This window comes from Anticarsia gemmatalis, chromosome 12 (genome assembly GCF_050436995.1).
Source record: "Anticarsia gemmatalis isolate Benzon Research Colony breed Stoneville strain chromosome 12, ilAntGemm2 primary, whole genome shotgun sequence".
Classification (NCBI taxonomy): Eukaryota; Metazoa; Arthropoda; class Insecta; order Lepidoptera; family Erebidae; genus Anticarsia; species Anticarsia gemmatalis.
Window position 1 is genome coordinate 11010382 of NC_134756.1, and position 24491 is coordinate 11034872.

General features: G+C 32.5%; 1 protein-coding gene across 1 annotated transcript in view; it reads right to left on the reverse strand.

Moving 5' to 3' along the window:
* Window positions 1-345: 345 nt before the first annotated feature.
* The window catches only part of LOC142977021 (uncharacterized), a 111612-nt gene continuing 87466 nt past the window's right edge, over window positions 346-24491 (reverse strand). Inside the window, exons 2-3 of the mRNA XM_076120686.1 lie at window positions 3192-4230; window positions 346-2980 (exon numbers count right to left, since the gene is read on the reverse strand). Coding sequence (XP_075976801.1) covers window positions 2478-2980; window positions 3192-4221 — 1533 coding nt within the window. The 5' untranslated portion in view covers window positions 4222-4230 and the 3' untranslated portion in view covers window positions 346-2477. The remainder of the gene's footprint in view (window positions 2981-3191; window positions 4231-24491) is intronic.

Here is a 24491-nt window from a genome sequence, read left to right on the forward strand (position 1 = left end):
ATTCAGATAAGATAAATTTAAGAGCAGTAATAGCTGAGTAGTTCATTGTCCTCTGGCTGAAGTAGTCAAGGGTTTGAACCCAAGGCAGCATACTAATGTCTAAACCTAACCTAGTAACAATGTGTGTTGGAAACAATGCGCGCACCCATAAGATATGGAAACCAACTTACACCAAACAGTCGCATTTCGCCAGCGTATAAGCCTTATTCCTCATTCATTACAGGAGGGAAATCCTTTCCCAGTTGTAAAACAGTAATAGATTAAATTTTGTGAACTAACTCTCAAGGTAGTTCTAGGATATAAATTACTTTTTCTATTTCCCAAAGTGTATTAAAATAAAACAAATTTATCCAACATCAACCTTTAATGAAATTATTTTAAATTAATAAATTACTTTACAAAGAACTATTTACAATCAATAACCTAAGTGTTAACTAAATTCGAGTGAAAAATATATTACACAAGTGATTTCGTAAAATTCGAGTTATTCTTTATAATTGTCTGAAATAGTGAATTCATTAAATATTTATTCGATGTGGTAATTTTATATTTCCTTCAGAATTTATATAAAAAGTTAAAATCAAATTCATATTTAATCATAGCGTACTGAACTGACTCAATATAACACCAACTATACTAAAAGTAAGAATTAAAATATAATCACAGTTAAGTAGACAATTTGTAGAAAAAAGCAAATACAACAATTTTTATATTTCCTGTAACTCAAGTTTGAGTTGTTGCTATGTGTGCTAAGAGCAAAAATTTTACAAACAAACAACAGTACTAAATTAATGGTAAAAATTTAGGTAAGTACCTTCATAAATAAAACAAACTACATATAATAAATATCACTAAACAGTCCCACTTGACATAACGAAAACGTTCACATTGCCAAAACTGAAAACATTCAAAGATTTATAGGCGACGAAAAAGCAGCCTTAAAACCGAAACGACGTACAATTTTAAACAAAATGTATCAGCTGAATTTAAAAAGGCAGTTATTTTTCACTTGATACTCGTATCCGATTGGCGGCCTTCCAAAAGGTCGGTAACTATTTCAATGAGCGTTATTTAGCGCTATCTAAGTCTTATTTATATTTTACGAGACTCCGCTTAAAAGCTTTTCTTGTTTCTTGTCTTGGGAACTGCCCACGATACTTTTATGAAAGGGGTAATGAATTTCCTGAATTTATTTTCGTTACCGGCCTCTAAGTTAATTTTGTGGCCCTTTTTTGATAATTAGTTTTGATTAATAAAGTCGTTTTAAGGTTACTTTTTTGTCTTAAATATAATATATTTATAACAGCACCGTAATTGCCTTTTATTTGAGTTACGAAACAATAGTAATTAAAATACATTATCAAAACAATATCGATAGAAAATGCAATAACAGTTTGCACATAGTTAATACACCAAACTGAGCGCCACTTGTAATACAATTCATATTAATAAAGGCAATAAAACAATCAATAGTAAAATTACCACAACGAGTATTAATATACCTCTAAACATTCTGATTGAAACATTAGCATTTAGGATTGTTTGTGCCATAAACAGAATATCTAATATTAGTACAACCTCACTGTATGTAGTGATTCAATTAAACAGTATGTTTGCGGTCAAGCTTCGCTGGTCGAGCCCACAAAATACCTGGGCTTGAAATAAAATCGTATTATGTAATAAAGGAAATAGTACCAGCTCAGTAACGGACGGTACGTGTTCGTGTATTGATTTTTTTCATCCTCATACCTCTGTTTCTGTGAGATACAAGGATCTGACATATTCATTATAGATATTTACCTATCTGATATTTTTCTTGTAACGGATCTACCGTAAATATAGTTTTGACAAGCTGTTATTGAGGACATCGGACGTTGAGCTATTTGAGTATAATGGAAAATTGCGTCAACAGAATCTAGGATTACAATAAATTGAAAATATATTCTGTTTCAGTCATATCCATTGTATTGTGTCTGAATCCGTCCCATCCATTACCGAGTGATCAGTTACATACTAACAAAACGGTTTACAATCAATTTCCCATTTTCTCTGGCTATTCATTACTCATATTATATACAGTCAATTTATTTTCCCAAATATTTACATAAACTCCTCAATAGATTCGCAACAATATAAATAATAATTCGTTATGAGAAAAATTCAAGTTTTCTTTTAGAAAAGTACCCTACGATAAAATTTATATTCCAAGACGATGTCTATCATAATTATACTTATACTTTATATCACATTTTTTACATAATTTATATTACTATTTACAGTTTCATAAGGTTTCTGAAATTCAAAAAGCAAACGATCTTTTGTGTAATAATGCTCTTCCTCGTTTGTGATTCGGTACGTATTTACATTCGTAGTAAGCATATGAATGTTCTCAAGAAAAATATAGAGCTTAGCAAATAAAATGATTTAATATTCCTCAGAAGAAGAAAGTAAATATGACGTTTCATCTCAGTTACTATTTACAATTGAGTGGTCCATATTAATATCATAAACGCGGACAAGAAAATGGCGAGATTCAAATCGATCGTCGTCGTCTTTGAAGATTGGATTAAGTTCCTGTAATCTTTCGCTTCATTTTGCGACGGGTAAGTATAAGTCCTGTCGGTAACACTTTTGACGTCTTGAGGGCACGGTAGCGTCTCCACTGGAATCTGAAGTAACGTTCTCTCGTTTTCGGCTTTAACGGTTTTTGGTTCATCAACGTACGCATCGTCAGTTTCGTCTTGAAAAAAATCATCCGGATTATCCGAATAATCTCTTATTTGACTTTTGTCATCGCTATCGTACAAATTGTTTGATCCGATAACGCTCCTTTCGTAATAAGTAAAGTGTGAATTTAACGAAGGCTCCGCGTTAAATTTGCAAATGAAATTTTCGAGAGACGTTCGTACTTTGACGCTTTTGGCCTCGTGACGAAGCTTATGCATCCATGCGAGATGACAGTCGCACGGGAATTCGTTCCCTGTAACAATTGACGCGTTAATTAATTCCTTAATTGGACTAATGATCACTTCTAAGGGCGCCGTCTGTTCAAACTAATTGATTTTTATTCGATAATTAAATTTTGACTCCCTCAATGTGACTATACAATCCGAAATTAACTGTGATAATTAAATTCGGGACATCTGTTGGATTTAGATAGAATATCTAACAATAAATCGAATTATACGTACCTTCAAGGTAGATGTAGCTGTTCTGATTCTTCAAGTTGTCGTAGATAGGATGGAGGTTCTCGAATGTAAACCTCTTTAATTTATTATGCCTTATATCTAAGGCGGACAGTCCCCTGACCCCTTCAAATAGGCTGCTAGCCAAAGTTACAAGTTTGTTGTGGCTTAAACTCAACTTCCTTAATTGCGATAATCCATCAAACGTCCTCTGGGCCAAATCATAAATTTCATTATAATCTAGCAACAATGACTGGAGGTTCCACAGTTCGGTAAATGTAAACGAGCTTAGTTTGGATAATTTGTTTCTTCTTAGATCTAATCGCTTCAGATTTGCAAGTCCATAGAAACACTCCTTCTTGAGTTCGCTAATATTATTTCTATCGAGTTCTAGGTCAATTAAGTTGACGAGATGCTTAAATGCGCCATCGTGAATGACGCTAATATTATTACTAGTAAGATATAATTTTTGAAGTGCTGGTAGTTCGTAAAACATCTCAGTCTCTAGCTCAACTATTTTGTTCTCATCTAAAGTAAGTATAGTTAAATTTGGCAAGTTATAAAACGCGTGTTTTCCAAGATAGACAATCTGATTCTTAGTCAGCGTCATCTCCTGGACAGATGTTACGTTAACAAATGTGTAACTTTCTATCTTGTGGATTGAGCTGTATTTTATGCTGAAGTGTTTTATCTTTCTCAAGTATCTGAAGACTTTTGATGGCACGAAGTCTAGACCGCCGTCTGCTCTTACGTTGAATGCCAATGTCTCTATGTTTGACTGTGACGTAAAGCTGGTCCATAATGGGTCTGTTCGTTCTATACCTCCGTTGAACACCCAGCATTCTGTCTTTACTGCTTCGTTGAGTTCTTGACTGAACTCGCAGTAGCAATGGACTTTGGAGTCCCTGTCACTGATGTCGCATATGTTGATGGCCGCTGGGATGATTTTTTCTTTCTGTTTTCTTCTGTTGGCGTCCAACGCTTCTATTGCAAAAAGCAACAGTAGCAAGGTAGCGGGTATCTTATGAGCCCGCATACCTCCTACCTGCGAACAATATAAAGAGTATTAGACGATTCAATTTTCTTTTTTACATCAAAAGCCGCACGAGGCTTTTATATTATTTTCGAGAACACAATTTTTATGGAACGCGAGCTATTTAAATACTTATTACGAAATAAAGGTCCACGCTCATGGTATGCAAAGACCGACAACGTTATATACATTTAATTCAGTAAATCATTTTATTTTCTAGTCGACTTTATTATTATAATAAATATACATTATACGTATTGAATAGTAATAGTATAAAAATTGTATAGAACTGACCGTGTTACCCTAAAAATAATACCCGACAGCAAAAATAAGTATTTTATTACAGTATCGGTATAGTCCTTAGTAAGTGAAACAGCCTGCGAATCGTAATAGATTCCGAGACCTTTGATACCAGTAGAATACTAATACATCGACGTTAGGAAATAAATAAAATATAGGCGCCCGAGCGATTTTCTTTGATGTCAATCACAAAATCGTAAACTACACACTCTTTGACATTATATATATTGAATAAACCAGTCACGTCGAGAAGAAAATTCGTGGAAATATTAAACTAGCAATTATAAGGAGCTTGTAACAATAATCCGAATAATACAAATTTTGTAAGGATCCCGACGAAATATGAGTAAGCGGCTTAGAAATGTTATGAAAATAAAAAGGCAATCGGCGCTTTCCGTTTCCAATTACAAATTCCGGATTTGAACGGCGATTAAGAAGAAAAAAGTATAATGAATGATTCAAAAGCATTTTTAATTAAATAATTTGATATGGCCTTTGTTTTCAACGTTGTAGGAGAGTAAAGAATGTGTCCCGTTTCGTATTGAAGCTAATGGAAATTCATGGATGTTTGCACATTTCTTTAGTGTGGTTTGTGACTAGTCTTGTGTCAAAGTTGTTGAAGCGTTTTTACCCTCTAACGTTAGAAATTAAAGTTTTAAATGAAAGTTTAGATCAATTTATTAACGGGCTTAGAGTTCACCACATTTCAGATGTTTTGTAACTAAAGATAGAAGATATGTTTTCGGTTTCACTCGGTGAATTAAATGGCAGTATACGTTAAACAATATTATTGTTATATTTGAGCTTATATAATAATATTTTTATAATATTGTTTATTTTGATAATTTAATAAATATTTTACAGCAAAACAAATTCGTATAATGATTGAGGAAGTTTGCACATTTAGAAAGGTTTTTATTTTCATCAAAAGATTTATGTAGAATGTTTTTTTTTAATTTATTGAAATGTAAATTATAATCTAATTACGTCGATTCTCAAGTGACTTTAATTATATACATAATTTAACAAACAAAAATCGTGTTTTCGTAATGTTTGCCCGTTTACAATTTTGAGATCCTCACAAACATTTGCCTTTGTAAATACATAAACAACGAATTATTCTATTAACATACTATTAAGCCTAAACTGAATACATTGAAACACAAAACCTCAACTTATCTTTCTAAATAAACAAACAACTATGAAATAAATCCCTGAATACATTTTAATGTTGCCGTAAACATTCAAAATTACTGAAAAGTAGGTCACTTTTATCTGAAATTAGGTGCTTTATAAATCTAATTGTTAAACTGAGCAAAAATATTTGAAATTAGATCGTGTCAGTCGGTGAAAGTTAATATATTTGATATCAGAGAAAGTTGTTGATATTGTACATGAGTGAAGTGAGTAAAACTATGCTTTTTGTACTAAGTAACCATATAAATTAACGGACTATGATTTATTTACATTCTTAATAGCTAAACTTTTTACACATAATAAACTTGTATTTCTACACAAGTACATATAACAATACTAATTGTTTAGTAAGAAACATTTAGTCGGCTGCTGATCGATTTGGGAATCAAATTTGAGAGATCTTTATAACAGTTAACAGACTAAACTCTATATAGGTATCTGATTCGATTCTCGGTTCAAGTAAAACGTTTAACGCAGACATACTCACTTGAAAGAGCTTGTTTAACTATGACATAATTAATCTTCTACGTATCCTAAGTAATTACAATATGAGGTATCGTTAGTAATCTGAGAATTAATGAAAATAGTTCGTGTATTAATATTATTGAGTCTGGTCGGTTTCCTTTGACGTGGCGACCTTGGTTTAGTTTCATTAGTCTGTTGAAAAGGTAAATTGTTGTTATTAGTCTAGAATATTATTATGTAAATTACTAAGCAAGGATTTAATGGTGAAAACGTTCGTTATTGAAACTGTTGTCAAGGCTTATTAGGTGTCTAGACGAGGACTTTTTCAGTTTAGGAGATAATGACAATGACTGTGCAAAATATACGTTATAAACGTTTTTTTTTTTAATAAATTAATATAACGCCTAATTGCCCAGCACGTGAGAAATCAGTCGATTAAATTTCTTTTTAATTAATTTATTATTTAATCTACTAGCACTGCTTTTCCGCTTAGGTTATACGTAGTTGTGTATTTGATTTTAATCATTTGTTTAGTAATTTTTCAACAAGTACAGCCTTCAACAACCAATAATGCCTGCTGCAGTCTTTTTAACAACAAATAAAGAGTAAGCAAATGTTTAAAAACTATATAAAAAAAAGTAAAAGCAGAAATCGTCACAATAAAAAAATATTTACAGAAACTTTCCAAAATAAATCCAATTCAACAACAAAAAACTACAGACTTGTAAATTTAAACGTTAAAACATAAACTGTGGCAGTTACAATTTATTTCCATAAAAATAAAATATGACAGTTACTTCGTTACACAACTGTACTGTTTGTCGTTGCAAATTGAACTGATAACTCATTCACAAAAGTGCACTACCGGCGGCCATGACACTACAGTCAACAAAAAATATTTATATGTACATGTGTCTGTTTTAGCGTTTCTGTGTAAGTGTAGTTCAGGAGGTAAATTTGCAGTTGAAAAGCGAGAAATGGAATGCATGTTGACGGAATATAACAAGCTGAATATGTTGTAGGGCTTTATGCTTTATGTTTGTGCATATAATATGAGGTGTAGCTGTCTTCCTAGACTTGTGTGTTTTACTATAACCCTAGTTATAATTGCTTGGCTAATTATTTTGTATATCAAAGTTCTTTTTTGGTATGAATGTTCTGTTCACCGCACGTACATACGTTTGGTTGCTAATTACTGTAAATGATCAAACAAAATTTGTATTCCATTTGACGGAACGGTGTTTTGTTGGAATAAAAAATACATCAAATTACGTCATCTGAAGTCATTTTTCCTATTTTCAGATAGTATAGTAGTATATATGTATATACATATAATGTTATGGCAAAACTGGTTTTAAGTAATAAGTACGTATTCACATATCTACATTTCTCCTAATTTAGTCCATAATCCTCACATCTGTATACTACCACTATATTCTCACAAGCGATATAATTTCCATCCTCGGTAGTACTCGGTAGTACATCATAACCAGATACTGCGGTCGAATTTATCACTCGCCTTATCCTGCAACCATGATTAAACGCGTTGAAGCCGTTAAGTCTTGGATTTAGGCACCGGGAATTAATCAGAGCTATAAGCATCGGCTTTTATGATCTGTTTTGTTATTTAATAGCATGTTTATGATAGCGATGTTTCATTTCTGTTGGAATTTGATAAGATTTCCTTTGGTACTTCTTGGTAATGGAAGCTTCTAGGTTTCGTAGTAATAATTCCGTTGTGTCGTATGTATTTTCTAAGTTATCTTGTCCTGGTTTAAGTGTATGTAAAGTAGGTTCTCTGAAGATGTTTTTGTGTAGCTTTTTATGGTCGTGTTATGATAATAGTCGAGTTTAGTATTACTGTTGAGTCAACTTGGTAGCAAAGTTATTATAATAATATCAAGCTGATGGTTTGCTGACCTTGTTATAAATAGTACGGGATTTTCCATTCTTTACAAATCATTCACGTATGGTAATGTGGCCTACAAAATCCCCATTATCTCGTGTATTTGAATGTATAATTAGGTAATTTTAGTTGACTTTTAAAGCTGCAAACTCGATACTGATTATCTTGACTCCTCAATTTCTGTAGAAATTTCGTACGAACTGTTTTAATAACGAAAATAACATTTCATTTTTTCTACGGAGAAAATAATTCTAGAAATGTTACTATGGAAAATAACAAGATGTTGATAGAAACATTCTACTGTTTATACTTCATACATACAAACCACATATGTCCAGCCCACTTACTCATGAGCAATAACAATACCAAACCGATGATCAGTGATCCATATTCAATACCACGAGCTAACCCGACTCGCTGAAATTAATCGAGCTTAACAGGCTAACTATCTTGAACCATATATCTATCTATCATCCAATTATTAGCGGCCAATGTTTAATTAGGTACGACTAACTAGCTATTAGGGTGACCGGACAGAAGTAAGCCGCGCTATGCATAATTATGTGTGTGTTTAGTTAAGTAACTCTTCTTACAAATACGGATAGACGGTAGCTTAATCTCTGACATTATATAGCATCACTCACTACAGTTTACATAACGCAGTTTAAAGTTAGTTAAAAATCAAGGTTAAGCCAAGGAAGATTTGCGTGCTGTGTCATTGATGTATACAGGTTAAATGACAAATTTTAAGTTTGCATCCATTGACTCAGTTTTGCTCAGACACAGTCAAAACATCAAAATTAAATCATAGTTTTAGTAAAAAAAAAAACTTTTCTTTTATCAACCCCCTAAACATGACGAGCTGTAAGATCAAAATTAAGTGAACAATCAAATGCTCAAGGATGCGGAATGTAGAAAAAAAAAATGCACTATAAGGCACAGCTTATTACATCAAACTATCTATTAACACTATCCCTATATAAGCCGCAGCACATTACATCAAATTATCTCCTCCCTCCTACTTCCTTACTGCCTATGACTATTTAACCAGTTGTTAACAACACAATGACCTCGGAATTGGAACTGCTATTTTAATGTTCCTGTTACGCTATTAGGAGTTATGTTACTCAAGGGTAATATGTATGTCTTGTATGGCTTGTATGGGACCCATGGGGAGGATGAGTTTTGTAACATGGGGCTTAATTATGGTATTATCTTGATATGAGAGGAGTTAATGAATCGTTTTGATTGTCATTCAAACGTTAAATGGTGTTCTTGGTGTCCTTTAGTGTTTTTGTTAGGTAATTTTTCTGAACAGTCAGGTTTTAATAAAATGTGTACTAAGTTTTTTACTCCGAGCTCAGTAGTGTATAGGATATCAAACTGCCTTATTTTATGAGAAGTGTTTCCCAAATTTCAGTTTTAAAATTATTTTGACTGAATAGTCAAGTTTTGGTGTTTTTGGTGTCCTTTAGTGATGATTTTAGTAAAGTTTTCTAAACTGTCAAGTTTCCATAAAATGTAGACCAAGACTACTCTGAGCTCAGTAGTGTATAGGATACCAAACTGCACTTATTTTATGAGAAATTTTTCACAAATTTTCAGACTCAAAATTATTTTGACTGAAGAGTCTGTCAAAATGTCAAACAATAATCCATTCCTCAAATAACGTTATTTGATTATTGAAAACACATTCTCAAAATAATTTATAAACGTGTAGAAAAATAAGTTATTTTAAAATAATAGATAACTTCTAAAAAACTTAAAAGAAGAGCATTGTCATTTATTAAGAAGCACGTATCAAAACTACATTTAAGATTTTATCAGAAATAGTTGAGAATAAAATCTGTCAAGAAGTTTTTCTGTAATAAATCGTCGATTCAGTTTTGACACTAACAAAGTACTAAAAGATAGCAAAAAGCTGCATATTTCATTTTTAGGTATAAAATCGTGAACGTTTTCAATATCGAATCAAGGCGGAGCGAGGCTAATATAATATTCTAGTCGTAAGCAACGCATTACAATCATAGTGCCATTAAGTGAATTTTACTCACACTTACACAAAGTTAGATACTGATTATGTACACTTTCGTGTGCGTACGTGTGTGTGTATATTTCATGAACTACTCGTAACTTGCTCCTGTGAGTCTACTTAAGTACAACTTAGCCTAAATAAGTGACTTTTAAATAGCATAAAAATTATTCAATGTTTTGACGTAGACCTTCAGTTAATGTTCCAAATTTCTAATTATTTAAATTTTATTTGATATAATAATACAATTAGTGATCAGCTTCCCAGCTTATAAATGAGTGTTAGATAATACCTATCGGCTAACTTCAATGACAAGAACACATCAGTTTCATACATTTGCTTTCATTAAATAATTCAAAAATTATTATGTTATAAGCTATTTGTTACTTATCGACTAATGGTGCAATCGGGACTAAAGTTTTTGCATTGATATAGTGACTAATGTAGTTTAATATGCACGAAAATAACAGCCAATTTTCTTGAGCAATACTCTAATATGACATCCAGTTTCTCCTTTAATGCGAAAATAAAATTCAAATTGGGTCACACAACGTCTTGCATAAGATTGATGTTTGCTGAAGGCACTTTGCCATACAAATAAAGCGAGAAAATATTAATATTGATATACGTTTGTTACGAGTAACGGGGTGCGAAAATATTCGGTCCTCTGTCAAACGGTGACATGTAAGTAGTTCCCATATTAAATGCGGGGAAATTTGGCTTGAATGGGAAATAAATTTCGATGGTATAATTTTGTTTTTGTTTGGAAAATTGAGGAACTGTACAATTTTCATGTGCGACGAGTATTTAATGTGTGACTATGTAATACAAGTTTTATTCGAAGGTACAGTTAAGATTTTCTTACACTGATAGTGTGTTACTGAGCGCAAAGCTTGAGAACGGCTGAACCAATTGAGCGTTTTATTGTTCTTAAAAAAATATTTGTAGTCGTCAACTATTTAAGGTTATATCTTTTTTTTCTGAGATGAACGAATTTTCATATTTGAAAGGGATCAAAATAATTATACGTTTTGTAAATATTGATAAATTAATCATAAGAATATAAAATTTATTCCACCGCAGAAATCAAAAAACATATGATATCATAAATAATTAAATCCCGCAATTAGTGGCAATTCAAATCACAAATCCAATTTCGCTCGTACGCAATCAAAACGAATTTTACCAACAAAATAAACAATGACAGTATAAATAATAAACTAAACGAGAGTTAATTACGCGGACACGATCGCCGAGGCCATTAGGATGTCCAACAATAAATTTAAGCCCGTACTACTTTAGCCGAAAAGCCTACAGCGTTACATCTTGCGGAAATTCCGGAGATTTCAAATAAACATGGGGTGCTTTTAGACTATCAACTCATGAGCGAGGAAAAATGTTTTAGTTTGTTGGTTTTATTTATGATATTGAACGTTTACTGTTCTAGGAATATACGATGTCTTCCTACCGGACGGTATTATTTCACAGCAAATTGCAGGAAATGATAATTGAATTTCATTAAGCTGCCATTTAATTTTAAGATACTTATCAGTTTTTAGATATTTATAAGCCAGCTTGCAACTTCGCTTGCTAGTACAAACTTTATGGTTAGTCAAATAAATAAAGTTACTTTACTCCTACACATTATAACTTAGGTCACGGATTTCTGTTATACGAACTAAATAATTGTATTGTAAAAAAACCTATTTTAATCCTGATCTTAATGCTTTTAATGTTTGATAAACATGTAATTTTTAGATCACACTTCATTAACAATAAATGTAACTAGAAAATGACTTAAAGAAACATTTGTTTTCTTACTATTTCTAGGTAATAACTATTCACAACTCGAATACAAACAATAACACTCAAACATCCAACACTCGGCTGGTAATATCTGGTCAGTGTTGGTACAAAACATACCCGTTGCGAACGAGACGGTTGAATAATTTATGACTCGGTAAACCGAACCATTTGTGACCCTTATGATAGAACGATATTTATACGTTAACTTCTGTTCATGAATCTTTCTGTAAATTATTGAAAAAATATTACATTTAAGGAATACTTTGCTACGCTTTTTGGTGAGACCTCATCACTATTATTCTTCAGTAATATCATCAGCATCACAAAATTATGCATTGTTTTTGTCTGTTAATACTTTGCCTGTAAATATTATTCTGGTATCTTGGGTTTTTTTATATCAATGACAACGCAAAAAATGTTGCCATGCCAATTTTGGCAATAACCAACAATAGCATGGCAACATTTTCTAGAAGTAACACAAACGTGGATGCAATTAACAATTCAAAAAATTTCCATGAAATGACGGAAGAAAATTAGAAATAGTAATTCATTTTTAAACAATACAACACGTACAATGCGGTACAAAACTATTTCTAGAAAGCGCTGCAATGTCAACTGCTGCAGAAGCCACTATAATATTAGAAAGTCAAATAAAAGAAAGCTTATATTTCGACTTCCTAGTTTTAGTTTACAACCAAAACATAATCAACGAAACCAAAACACCTAATAATAATTATGGCGACAAAATTTATGATATCGTTCCATTCATTTATTACTACGTCCATGATAGAACTCCTTTCCTAATGTTTGTCCCGCTAATAACTGTAAAAAGTGATGACCAAGCGTATCGGTACGATAGCGAGAATTAATCGCTTTCGTTTTTGTGCATAGTTATATTTTATGGACGATCTGATAGTTATTTCTGATTCATTGGTTCTTTAGAGGTGGAACGCAATTATCTTTTATTGGTAGTGCTTATAAATTGTGTTTTGTTCACGATCGGTTTAATGTAATGCAACGAGTTAGCGAAAATTAGAGATTACGATACCTATTTTATTAGCCAACGTTGAATCGATTTGTATTAAAATGTTCAAGTGCGATCGATGTCAGGCGCAGTGGCCGCGCCTATTTTAGTGAAAAAAAAAACTTTTAAATTTGACTTGCATAATTCTATCAGCGTGGTGGACTCAAATTTGACCTCTTCCTCGTTCAGAAGGAATGCCTTACCCGGAAGTGAAACAGTATCGGGTTCAAAAAGACCGATCAATATTTGATTCTAGTCAAAAATATAGTAGGTATGTATTATTATGGTAGTATTGTGTAAACATACTTTTAGTGTTCATCTGTCTAAAAACAAAGTCTCAAAGCAAACATTTAGTTTTTCCACACTATATGAATATAAATGCACTTAAAGAAAAAGAGATAAACACAAACGTAGCTGCTTCAAAGGAGGTTAAACTATTAAAAAGTCACGACAAACTTTGCGATTGCAATATAAAGTGAATACCACTTAACATAGAAAGTATTTCACTTTCAAAGTATAAAATATTTTCTAAACGTTTCGCGGAATATTATCTCGCATATTAAATGGTATGCGTACAAAAGTTGGAAGCTCAAACATGCTCTTATAAGAATTTTTATGGCATTTTACTGAACATTACTGTTTACTCGTTTAGTATCGTTCCAAACATTATGCATTAAGAAATATAAAAAATGTTATTGACAAATGTTAACATACCAATTAAACGATCATTGAATGAAGTAACGTCGATACCTCATTCCGACTACTAAAATGACTCAATCGATTTATCAAAAGATAATATTTTGGCTTTAATTGTAATACAGAATACAAATTTAAAGTTCGTTTAACATCTCAGTAACTCAAAATTATGAGAGGAGCTAGCAAGAAACTTACGTCAGATTATATGGCATTTAAAATCATGCCTTACGAAAGGAAAATAATGCAACTAGATACACGTCTTAAACATGTGTACAATCGATATCTCACAGAAAGATAACCGGGAAACAATGTGTAAAATATAAAGAGAAAAGATCGGAAATGTAACATGAAACGCTTTTCTCCAGCAGTTAAACAAAGTGCACACAAATAAAAGTTACCCGCGCTACTAAAAGGAAAGCGTTAACTCATTATTCAATCACCTTCGTTTAATTCAACTCGACTGCAACGAAAAATAAGGAAAAAAACACACGAATAAAGTCCCGCCCGAGATTTATGTATTTACAGAAATAAATTTTCGTAAACAACAACGAAAATAAAATGAAAAGGGGTTTCTGTTTTTGAGAATGCAAGGTGGGCTTGAATGGTGAAAACATGTTCGGTTGTTTATGTTTGAATGCTCTGTGGGTCGAACAAGCGAGTTGAAATGCTGAACACAATGTTCGAAACAAAACTTTTTTTAATGTGATTATTAATTTGGTGCATGGAAACAAGGTGAGTAGTTCGTTAATTTGGTAAATGTGAAAGTACATTTGCATGTCTACATTTTTTGTTGATGCATTTGACAGGAAAATAGACTACACGGCAATTTGAGATTTGATTTGGTGGCATTTTTGAGGTTAATGTAAAAAGAGGCATGACCAAAACGACAAATCAAGGTGTTATTTTGGTATGCAAAATTATTTTTTTGAATTAATTGTAAATTGTGTCCCACAGGTGAGACGTGTGTTCCTCAAGCTAGAGTATAAATATTCGTCTCCTGCTCTTCTTATATTAGAAATGTAAAATCATCTCATAAGCAATTCTAAATACCCCAAAATCCGATAAACGCCTGAATTTACCACCGAATCTTAGGTATTACCAATAGCTAACAGCTCAAGTTAAGACTTAAACACAATAAGTCGTCCTGTCCTGTTTCTCTAGCCAAGCGGATTAGACTTGAATTAACATTGAGGACTATGGCCGGGACTAAGCCGTCGATGGGCTTTAGTTGGTTTCGGTGATATACGAGTGAATAGGTTAGTAGCCGAATTGTGTGGTTGGTTTTGTAAATCGAAATGTTGAGGATAGAACCTGGTTTTGTGAGTTGATAGTGATGACAGAATTATCATAAATGTATTTTACTATGCAGTCCGTGTTGATAATTTCGTGTTGTTCAAATCGTAGCCGCAAGCGAGTATCAAACGAGATACAGTACAATCAATGATTAAAAATTATTCTGCTGAAATGTATTTTTTTTTGCTCTAAATATCTATTCTGACCAATTACTCGGATTTTTAATAAGGAAATATTTTTTTAAAGATTTAACATAACCCAATCTAACTATAACGTACTATTTTATTAATACACTTTTGCACAATCTAGTTCTACAAAATTTCAATTTCAAGTTCTAATAAAAATGCTCGTTATGGCACAAAAACCACCTAGCTTTTGTCATCAACACTTTGCTAAGCGATATTGTTTTCGCCCAAACATTTTAGGGTAAAACTGCTTTCAAAACGATAAACAAATAGCTTCTAAACAATTTTAGTTTCAATAAACATTGCAAGTCATGGTTTTAGTTATAGATGTTTGGTAATCTTTGTTGTAAATAGAAATTATTTTAGATAAGTACTAGTGATAAATTTTATTAGAGACGTCGCACCTGCGGCTTGAGGCATTTAAATCAACGTCTATTTTGTTTAATTCATTTAGATTTAGGTTTCAGATTAAATTTTAAAGCGTTGAAATGCAAAACTTTTACCTATATAATAGATTTTCGACTTTTTTGTATTGAATGAAATAAAATCAATTTCTAGAACATTCGTAGAAAACACCTTTCTTGTATTACTTCTGAGCTAGTACTTGATTCGTTTAGTTTAATTTTAACTTTTATTAGTGAAAACATTTGAACTATAAGAGCATAAGGTCCGTGTTACAAAATATTTGACCGAACCATGAAATTGTGATTTATCTTTTAAAATATTATTTTTATTTCGTTCCTTTAAAAACTTAAAACCTTTGTTTTTCTACAAAAATAAAGAACAATAAATAATTTCAACACTATTATAAATACGCAATAACTCACATCCACAGTCCTTATTTTATTGCAACGACATATAAATCAGGTGACGACTTACAGATTGAACCCATAAATATTTATTTAAAACACGCGATAAACAAATAAATCAGAAGGGTAATACGAAACTCACTGTAATATGTCACGCATAAGGGATGTAGATTATAAACGTATATTTTTTTGCGTGCGAAAACTATGTTTTATGTGTTGTCTTTTATCTTTGTGCGTATAACAGTCAGCAAAAAAGAAAGGAAAGTAGGTGAATACATTTTTGGCCTCAAACTTGCGTAAGTGGGGGATGGGTTTTATCAAAATTTGCGGTATTTGAAACCCGATTACCTTTGGGCAAATTCAAAATTTTATAATTGATGTTAGTCTGCTTTAGGTAATTTTTAAATGATTTAGTAGTTTATAATGTATTGGAGTCGTTTATAAAACATTATGAACTGGAAAGGTAAAAGCCTGGACAGTTTTTTAAGTGTCATAGGTGGATTCAGTTATGAAGCAAAGACTATCGTAAGTTCGATCGAAAAAAGCGTTTTAAATTTAAATGGAAAATTTCCATCCTTTGCTAACTTTATTCAACAAAAACATATTTAGAAATTTCTAGACCTGAATACATCACAATTATTTTTGGAACAAAGCTATTCTAGTCGTTTAGGGTATACAACTTTTCTCATAACACGATCAAAGGAAGCCTGTTTTTGTAACGTGTGTACAAGAAACAAATATGTAGGTATTTTTACAGTATCTTTGTTTTTTCGACCTAGTTTCTATTAGCACTTTGTTTGTCACCAATACTCATGACAGTTGTAAAAACAAAACAATCGTAATACGAAGGACTTGTGACTTTGAGCGTGGTCGTATTTTGTGGGAGGAGTTTGTATGTCAACTTTATGTGGATTTATAAGTGCTGGTTTGCTAGTAATTGCTAGACTACAGTTGAGTTGTACAGGCATATGAGGCTTCTGAAAGGCACGTGTCCACTTGCAGAGCAAAAAGTGTTAATAAAAAAATATTAAAAAAAAGATACTTAGTTATTATTTTTCTGTCAGTTGCAATCTCATTGCTCAACCGATGCAGGTAAACTTTAGCAAAGTAACTCAGGGAATGAGGTGGGCTACATTTAAAAGAAAATTTTATTACGGGCGGTTCTGCGTGGATCGACATAGTACCATTACGAAATAAAACCATAACATCGTACTGACCAGTAACATAAAAATTTTACCACGCCAAAACGTCCAAAATTAGCTCTCCTACCACCGTCATTACGTCCAAAACACCTTACTAACAGTACAATAATACGAAAATGAGACGCATACTACAATAATACCAAGAACTCTCCCATCTATTTCAATTTACCCACAAGTTTTGTCGGGAGAATACCCGTAACAGTAATCTGCATTACCATAGCAATGGTAATGGGGAAAAAGGTTACGTCACAGACGTCCGGTGGTTTGGACTTTACCGTACTCTGAAATGATACGGTAGATTTTATAGGTAATCGTCATTGAAAAATATGCTTTATAATTATCTCATTAGGGTTGCAATTTGATTGGTAATGTAACGATTTTAGTAAAAAACAGAGCTTAAGAATACGTTATTGTAGTACGAAGAGTATCATTGGAATTGCTTCAATAGCAGTGTAACTTCGATTTCTTAAGCTTATAGGCGGCGATGCTAAGAAAAAAAGCATCAGTGCAGAACGTGGTAACTAGATAGGTGCCTACTATTTTATTATTGTTATAATTTCAAAGTAAGAATAAAAATACGCTTTGAAAGTGTCTAGAAAATACTTTTTATACTGCTATGTCATATTTCATTTCAAAGCCAAGACAAGTTTTTATTTTTACTTTAATATGAGAGCATACGTATAATGTATATGTTACTGTAAAAGCCCGAACGGTGGTAAATCCTAAAATTTTCCGGTATAACCTAAGATTTACCAACTCGCATTGGTAAAAGTCCGAACAATTCTTTTATTTCGAACTTTTACCTATATTCACTTGATGATGTCGAGATGTCGCCGGATAAAAAAAAATAACCACGAAGGCTAAGGTGGGAGCTTCGCTTCGCTCGCTCCCACCTTAGCCTAACCTAACCTAACCTACCCATGTCGCTTTGCCCAAAACTCCTTCTTTATAACTATGCCACAGTATATAATTATACCGTGAAATAGTTATAAACATAGTTATGAAGGAGGATTTTTTTATATATCGTAACATAGTTTTTCAACTCTGGCTTGTTCGGACTTTTACCATTGAGAGTTGGTAAATCTTAGGTTTTACCGGAAAATCTTAGGATTTACCACAGTTCGGGCTTTTACAGTAACATATATATTATTGGAAAATATATAAATTGAAAACATTCTAACACATGCTGTTATTGTCACAACAAAATTAATACCGTCCACCATAAGTATTTGCGAATATAAAACTTTATTTCACTGTGACCACTTCTCGCGGTGCCCGGACAAATATTCGGTTCAATAATGCGAGGAATCCAGAACACGAAAGTAAAATTTTAATTGTTTCTGAAAGTTATTTCATATGGGGATTTCAGATACGAGGGGTATGTCTTCTGGTCGATAGGATGAAAGGCGAAATGAGTTGGTACAGCGTTTGTAATATGCGGATGAAAATTTTGCTGAAATGTGTATGATGTATATGAATGTATGTATAGGTAGAGTGATTGAAGCGGAGATGTATGAAGTGAAGTTTTAATTAATTATACATTGTTCCGTTTTTAAAACTGATTGACGCTAACTACGGAAGCTCGATTCTTTACTACTATCAACTATCGACAACCGGCGAGAATTAATGATGTATGAAAATTTGAACAGCGCCTCTAACGGGCGTCGTAGAAACTATTTTGGCAGTATATTTTAATGTCAAACTTTTGATCGGGTACCTATCAAAAGTTTTGATACCCGACGGTACCAACTGTAGAGAATCGTGCTATTGATCACGAGATTTTGTGTTCGATTCCAGGTGATTACTTATTTATCTCAGTTGACAACTAGTTTTTAGTTAAATTGGTGGTCACCATTAAGTATATCGCTGCTTTAACGTAACATGTTAGTCACTTTATAGTGACTAACATGTTACGTTAAGCTACTATGCTAGGGAGAAAACAATGTACAGCATAGTAGCTTTTAGCCACTACGCTAGTTGTCAACTGACATACGTAAACAGCATACAGAGCCGAGATGCAATGCTGTGGAGTATAAAGAATTATATTAATTGCTCACTAATCGGTGTCTGAGTTTTAAATAATCCTTGCGTTATAAAATCACTGTAGCAAAGGAGATACAGAGAGCTTTTAAATATCATTGTGTATTTGTCTATTTCTCAATGTAAATGTTATACTTAATTAAATTCTACATGAACATATACGACTGACCTGTATAGTGTCATTGAATACACTTTACCTAAGGCTACCTATTACCAGTATTAGCTAAGCAATATACGCGCAACGCTTATTGATGGCAAACTTAATTAATTAAGCGACGCACGAGAATAAGGTCTTATGTATATTGTAGCATTGAAGGTGTTAGTAGAATGTAAATGAAGACGGTGTACTCTTACTTCAAATTAGCCTGAGTCGTTTAAATTCAGTAAGGATACTTTTCAACTAATTTTGTATTTTTCTATTTATTATTTGATATGACTTTTAACGTGAGAACAATAATAATGATATTTTATTACTTATATGTATACTACTACTGGGCGAAGGTTTCCTCCCGCCATGGGTGGGCTTAGGCTTTGAATATACCACGCTGGAAAGTGGTAATTGAAGTGTGTTTTTTAAATATGACATTTTTATTACAAATTAAAGTGTTTTTAGATAATATTATAATTCCATATTTCATTCGTAAAACTAATGTAATGTTGCCTCAAATCAATTTTATTTTAGGCTCAAAATCATAAACACATTATCAATTTTGTACAGTTATCTACAGTATTACTCATTTACTGTATACATTTACTCAGCGTAAGTATATATGATTTCGAATAAACAAGTAAATGTATACTCATTTATATCAGGAACATCTCACGTAACATCTATTCGTCATCAAAAGTCTCTTTCTCACGCATAAAAGCGAAACGAAACCGCAGAACAAGATAAAATTCCACTCACAACACCAAATGTATTTGATATACTCTCCTTCTAGTTCATTTTGAGATAAGAATCAACCCTTTCACGCCTTGAAAGCCTACATTCATGAAATTCAACATTCGCGACTTTACGCATTCTAATCCAGACCGAAAGGTTTGCTAGATCAAAGGATTTATCTTTAGACATATTCCATTTGAATACATCTTGTAGAAATTGTTGTCGACAATTGATATGAATAATATTATCTCTATGTAAGAATATAGTGGATCGTAAATAATGTATATTGAATATATTTTATTTTGAATTGCGTTTTCTTATTCTTTAAAAGCTTTTTTATGAAAATCTTTTCGGTTAATGTAACGAGTTGTATAAAGTTTGCTATTATTTACAACTAGCTTTTACCAACGTCTTTGCCCACTTGAATTGAAGAAGTAAGTAAGGATTATCTTTCCCTAGATATAACTATCCCGGCTAAATAGAACCTTATTAGTCCATCAGTTTAACCACGAAATGTGTGATACAGTTCAAATCTTGGACAATGCTAAATTTGGTTTCACTTGTACTCTAACATCATTCATATTTTTGTGACGATTCTCAAATGCTTATGATTTAAACAGACAAGCAGACAGATAGCAACTTACTCCGGTCGTTTGCTAGAAACAAAGGTCCCTTGGGAGAAACTGAAAGATATCGCGTGACAAGAAATTCTGTTGGAGAGACTGCGACTTCCACTTTTTACATATTATTATCATCGTGTCTACTTAACCGTGGATTTTGCATAATTTAGTAGCCAACTAGAATAGATAGGGGATAATATTATTTTAGGCATTTGTATCGAAAGTTGTACAGAATTCTTAGAAATCCTAATAAATTTAATAAAAGAGGGATCGTATTGAAGTTATCACAGTCGTTGTTTATAGTATCGTACAAATTTAACAATTACATCAATATAATTTCGATAAAAGTCTAATGATGTATCAAAATTTTACAGCATCTCAGCTACAAAATGAATGAAGGGTTCTTTCTTACTACAAAAACTATGAAATCACAGGATTGCGATAAAATTTTATTAATAAGGTAAAATGCGTGTTAACGTTAACTCCCGTATTCCGTTATACATTAATTTGTCACTTTTAATTACTCTGAAGAAATCACTGAATAGATAATGATTAATTTTGGAACTTATCGAATCACTAGCTGACCCGCGCAACTTCGCTTGCGTCACCTAAGAGAATGGGTCAAAATTTTCCCCGTTTTTGTAACATTTTTCGTTGCTACTCCGCTCATAATGACCGTAGCGTGATGTTATATAGCCTATAGCCTTTCTCGATAAATGGGCTATCTAACACTGAAAGAATTTTTCAAATCGGACTAGTAGTTCCTGAGATTAGCGCGTTCAAACAAACAAACAAACAATCAAACAAACAAACTCTTCAGCTTTATTATATTATAGAATAGATTTTTGCTTCGAGAAACTGTGAACAGTTGACAATAACTTCATAATAATATGAGCTAAACTAGCAATGAAAGTTAAAACACGTTAACACCACAATACGCAAGTAACAAACATGGATTATAATAACTTGTGTATTCCAGCCGTATGCCAACCGGCTTAGTGTATGTACGCAAAAGACAACGGCAATTTGTTAGTTATGAACAAACAGAGTTAAGCTAGCCTTGTACATTTATGTATGAGAGAAACATTCACGGCAAAGTAAAGAAATATTTCTGAGGATTAGCTTTGGATGCATTAACATTTATTGGGCTTCAAGGTTTCCAACGTCATAAGCAAAGTGAAGTTTAAGGCAAGTGTAAAATTTCAATTTTTCATAATATTTTATTTGAGCACATTTTTCTTGATAGACAAAATTATATGGCAAATGAATCTTTATGAGAAAGTGAAACCTTATTAGAAATGATCAAATAAATATCAAAACACAACATTAGATTTGCTTCATCAAACAAAAGACAATCACTTCGACGAGTGGCAAAAAATATCTAATGTTATATGAGACTAACAGGACAAAGAGAACGAAACTAAAAGACTGTGTGAAGGTCAATTTACAGACAACACCTGTAAACAAGCCGCCCTTTAAAAAATAGACCCTTCTGTCCACTCGAACCTAAGCCAACAAAGTGGAAAAAACAGCCCTTCACTCGTATCGGCTTTAAACATCAGATATGCTATGTAAAAATAAACATGCTTTTGTTGAGAGATTTTCTCTTTTTTATACCCACAGAAGTAATATCGCTAAATTCGTCAAGCGTTATGGAGCTTAGCATAAACGTGACATGAATTGCCTTTGCTTTTTGATCATTGTACGGTCAATCAACACGTAGAGCTGTGGGAAAGGTTTTTGTCGATGTGTGTGTACTTTACATATGTATGTAGTGTTTGAAAGCCCGTACGTGCTTTTGTGGCGAATACTTTGTGTGACGAGAACGTGTGAATGTGTTGCAGCGCAATCATCATTGAATATGTTAGTGTGCGTGAACGCTGAATATTTATGAGTGTGTGCGTGGTCGTGCACGACGATTGTATAAAATATTGCTGTAGGTATACTTAATGTGTTTCAAGCACTTGTTGCGCTACAAAAACGGAAGCCGATGCCTTTTTTATTTAAATTGCATTTCGTTTTCACCTAGATCACGTAGTTTATAGAAATTTATTCAGTTGAATTTGCTGATGAATATTCATAGCGCAATAAAAAGGCTAAAGGCTTGATTGCACATTTTTCGATGTCGGCAAATTCTGTATTTCTTAAGACTTTTCTTTTAAAACTGTTTTAAATGAACTCGAGATTTGTTTACTTTGGATTATTTTGTACTGGGTTGATGTAGTTAACTGCAGTTTTTATGTTCTTTCTTGTTTGCTTTAAGCACTAAAGTAATTACTGAGACACTCAAGATTGGAAACTTTGCTTGTAGTAAAGCATTATTTTTGTGGTGTAGTCTTTTAATAGCGAAGTCGCTTTTGATTTTGTTTTATAAAATGGATTATTCTTGTATTATACAACTAAAATGCAAGCTTAAGGCAAACGATTTTTTTATATTTTTCGGAGTTTTGATTTCAAATGATCACTGACGAATTTGACGATAATCTTTTACGTGTGAATATTTTTGATGGAAGTTTTTTTTTAGTTTGACGTTGCTTCCTCCCTGTTTTGAACGCATTTGACTTCCTTATAAGCCCTTGCAAATAATCTTCTTATCATCTCTTCTAGTCCAAATCTTAACGATTCCCATCAAGAACACCATCACTGACATCCCCTTCACATCCTACTCAACATAACTAATACCCTGCTTTTAGCTAACCGGCTTACGTGATGACGTCACGCATATTGACGCCATTACTCCAAAGATTCGCCTTTAGATATCAAATCCCATTTTGTGACACATGTTTTGATTTACGAAAGATGATATCAAAAGGTATTTTGTGCCTTTTCGATGTTACAGTTTAGGAAATGGAGTTGGGATGTGTGTGACAGAACTAGATGGTTTGAAAAGAATTTTATTTGGAATTGAAATGTTTTGGTGTTTGAATTTTATTTGGTGGATGTTTTGTGGGTTAATGTGAGTGCTTTTGCTGGTCTTTTAAGTTTTCAAATCTATGAATGAGGACTTTGAAAATTGTAGTTTATAGACCCACAGATAATGTAAAGAAGAAAATATTTAATCTTAAAGCAAAACTAGCTTCATAAAATCAGTTTGTTTCTGGTTTTCTATAACCTTAAGTTGTTAGAAGAATAATAATGAAACTATTAAACGACGATTTTGTTTATTACATATGAAATTTAAAGCTAAAAACATTCGTTAAAATTAGGTATGTGTTTGTTTTACCACAATTTAATTTATTTGAATATTCAGTTTGAAGTTCACCCATAAAGTGCATAACCTTCATTATAGAATAATCATCTTTTTTCGGACTCCTTCAGAGGAGATGTAAGGTAACGAATAATGTTTATTTGCTACCTTCAAAATAAATATTTCATCTCTTTTGAAGGAATCGAATAAGTCTTTAAGAGTAAATATTGAAATCCTTATAGAAATCATCTTTTCAAAGCTTTTCAAAGTGGCAGTTGATACCTAGCGTATATAGTGTTAGTAAGAACATCAAGCCATACTATACTGAAGTTTATCCCCGAAAGCGATCTCCGTGAGTAAACAAAGGTGTACCGACACACCGCAGTCGTTGACGTAACTAACTTACAGTGAACAGGGAAATGCTCTAGGCTACGTACGATTCATCTTCGACTCTGAATGTCTTAAAGTTTTGAGTTTCTTTGTCAATTTTATTTTGTCATAAATAATGCTTAAGGTAGGTATATACAATTTTGAGAATGTAGAAAATGTCATTAACAAGTCACCTTTGAATGTCACAATTTCTTTTTTCAGGTTAGTTTAATACTCAAGCTAATTACAGGTTAAGTAG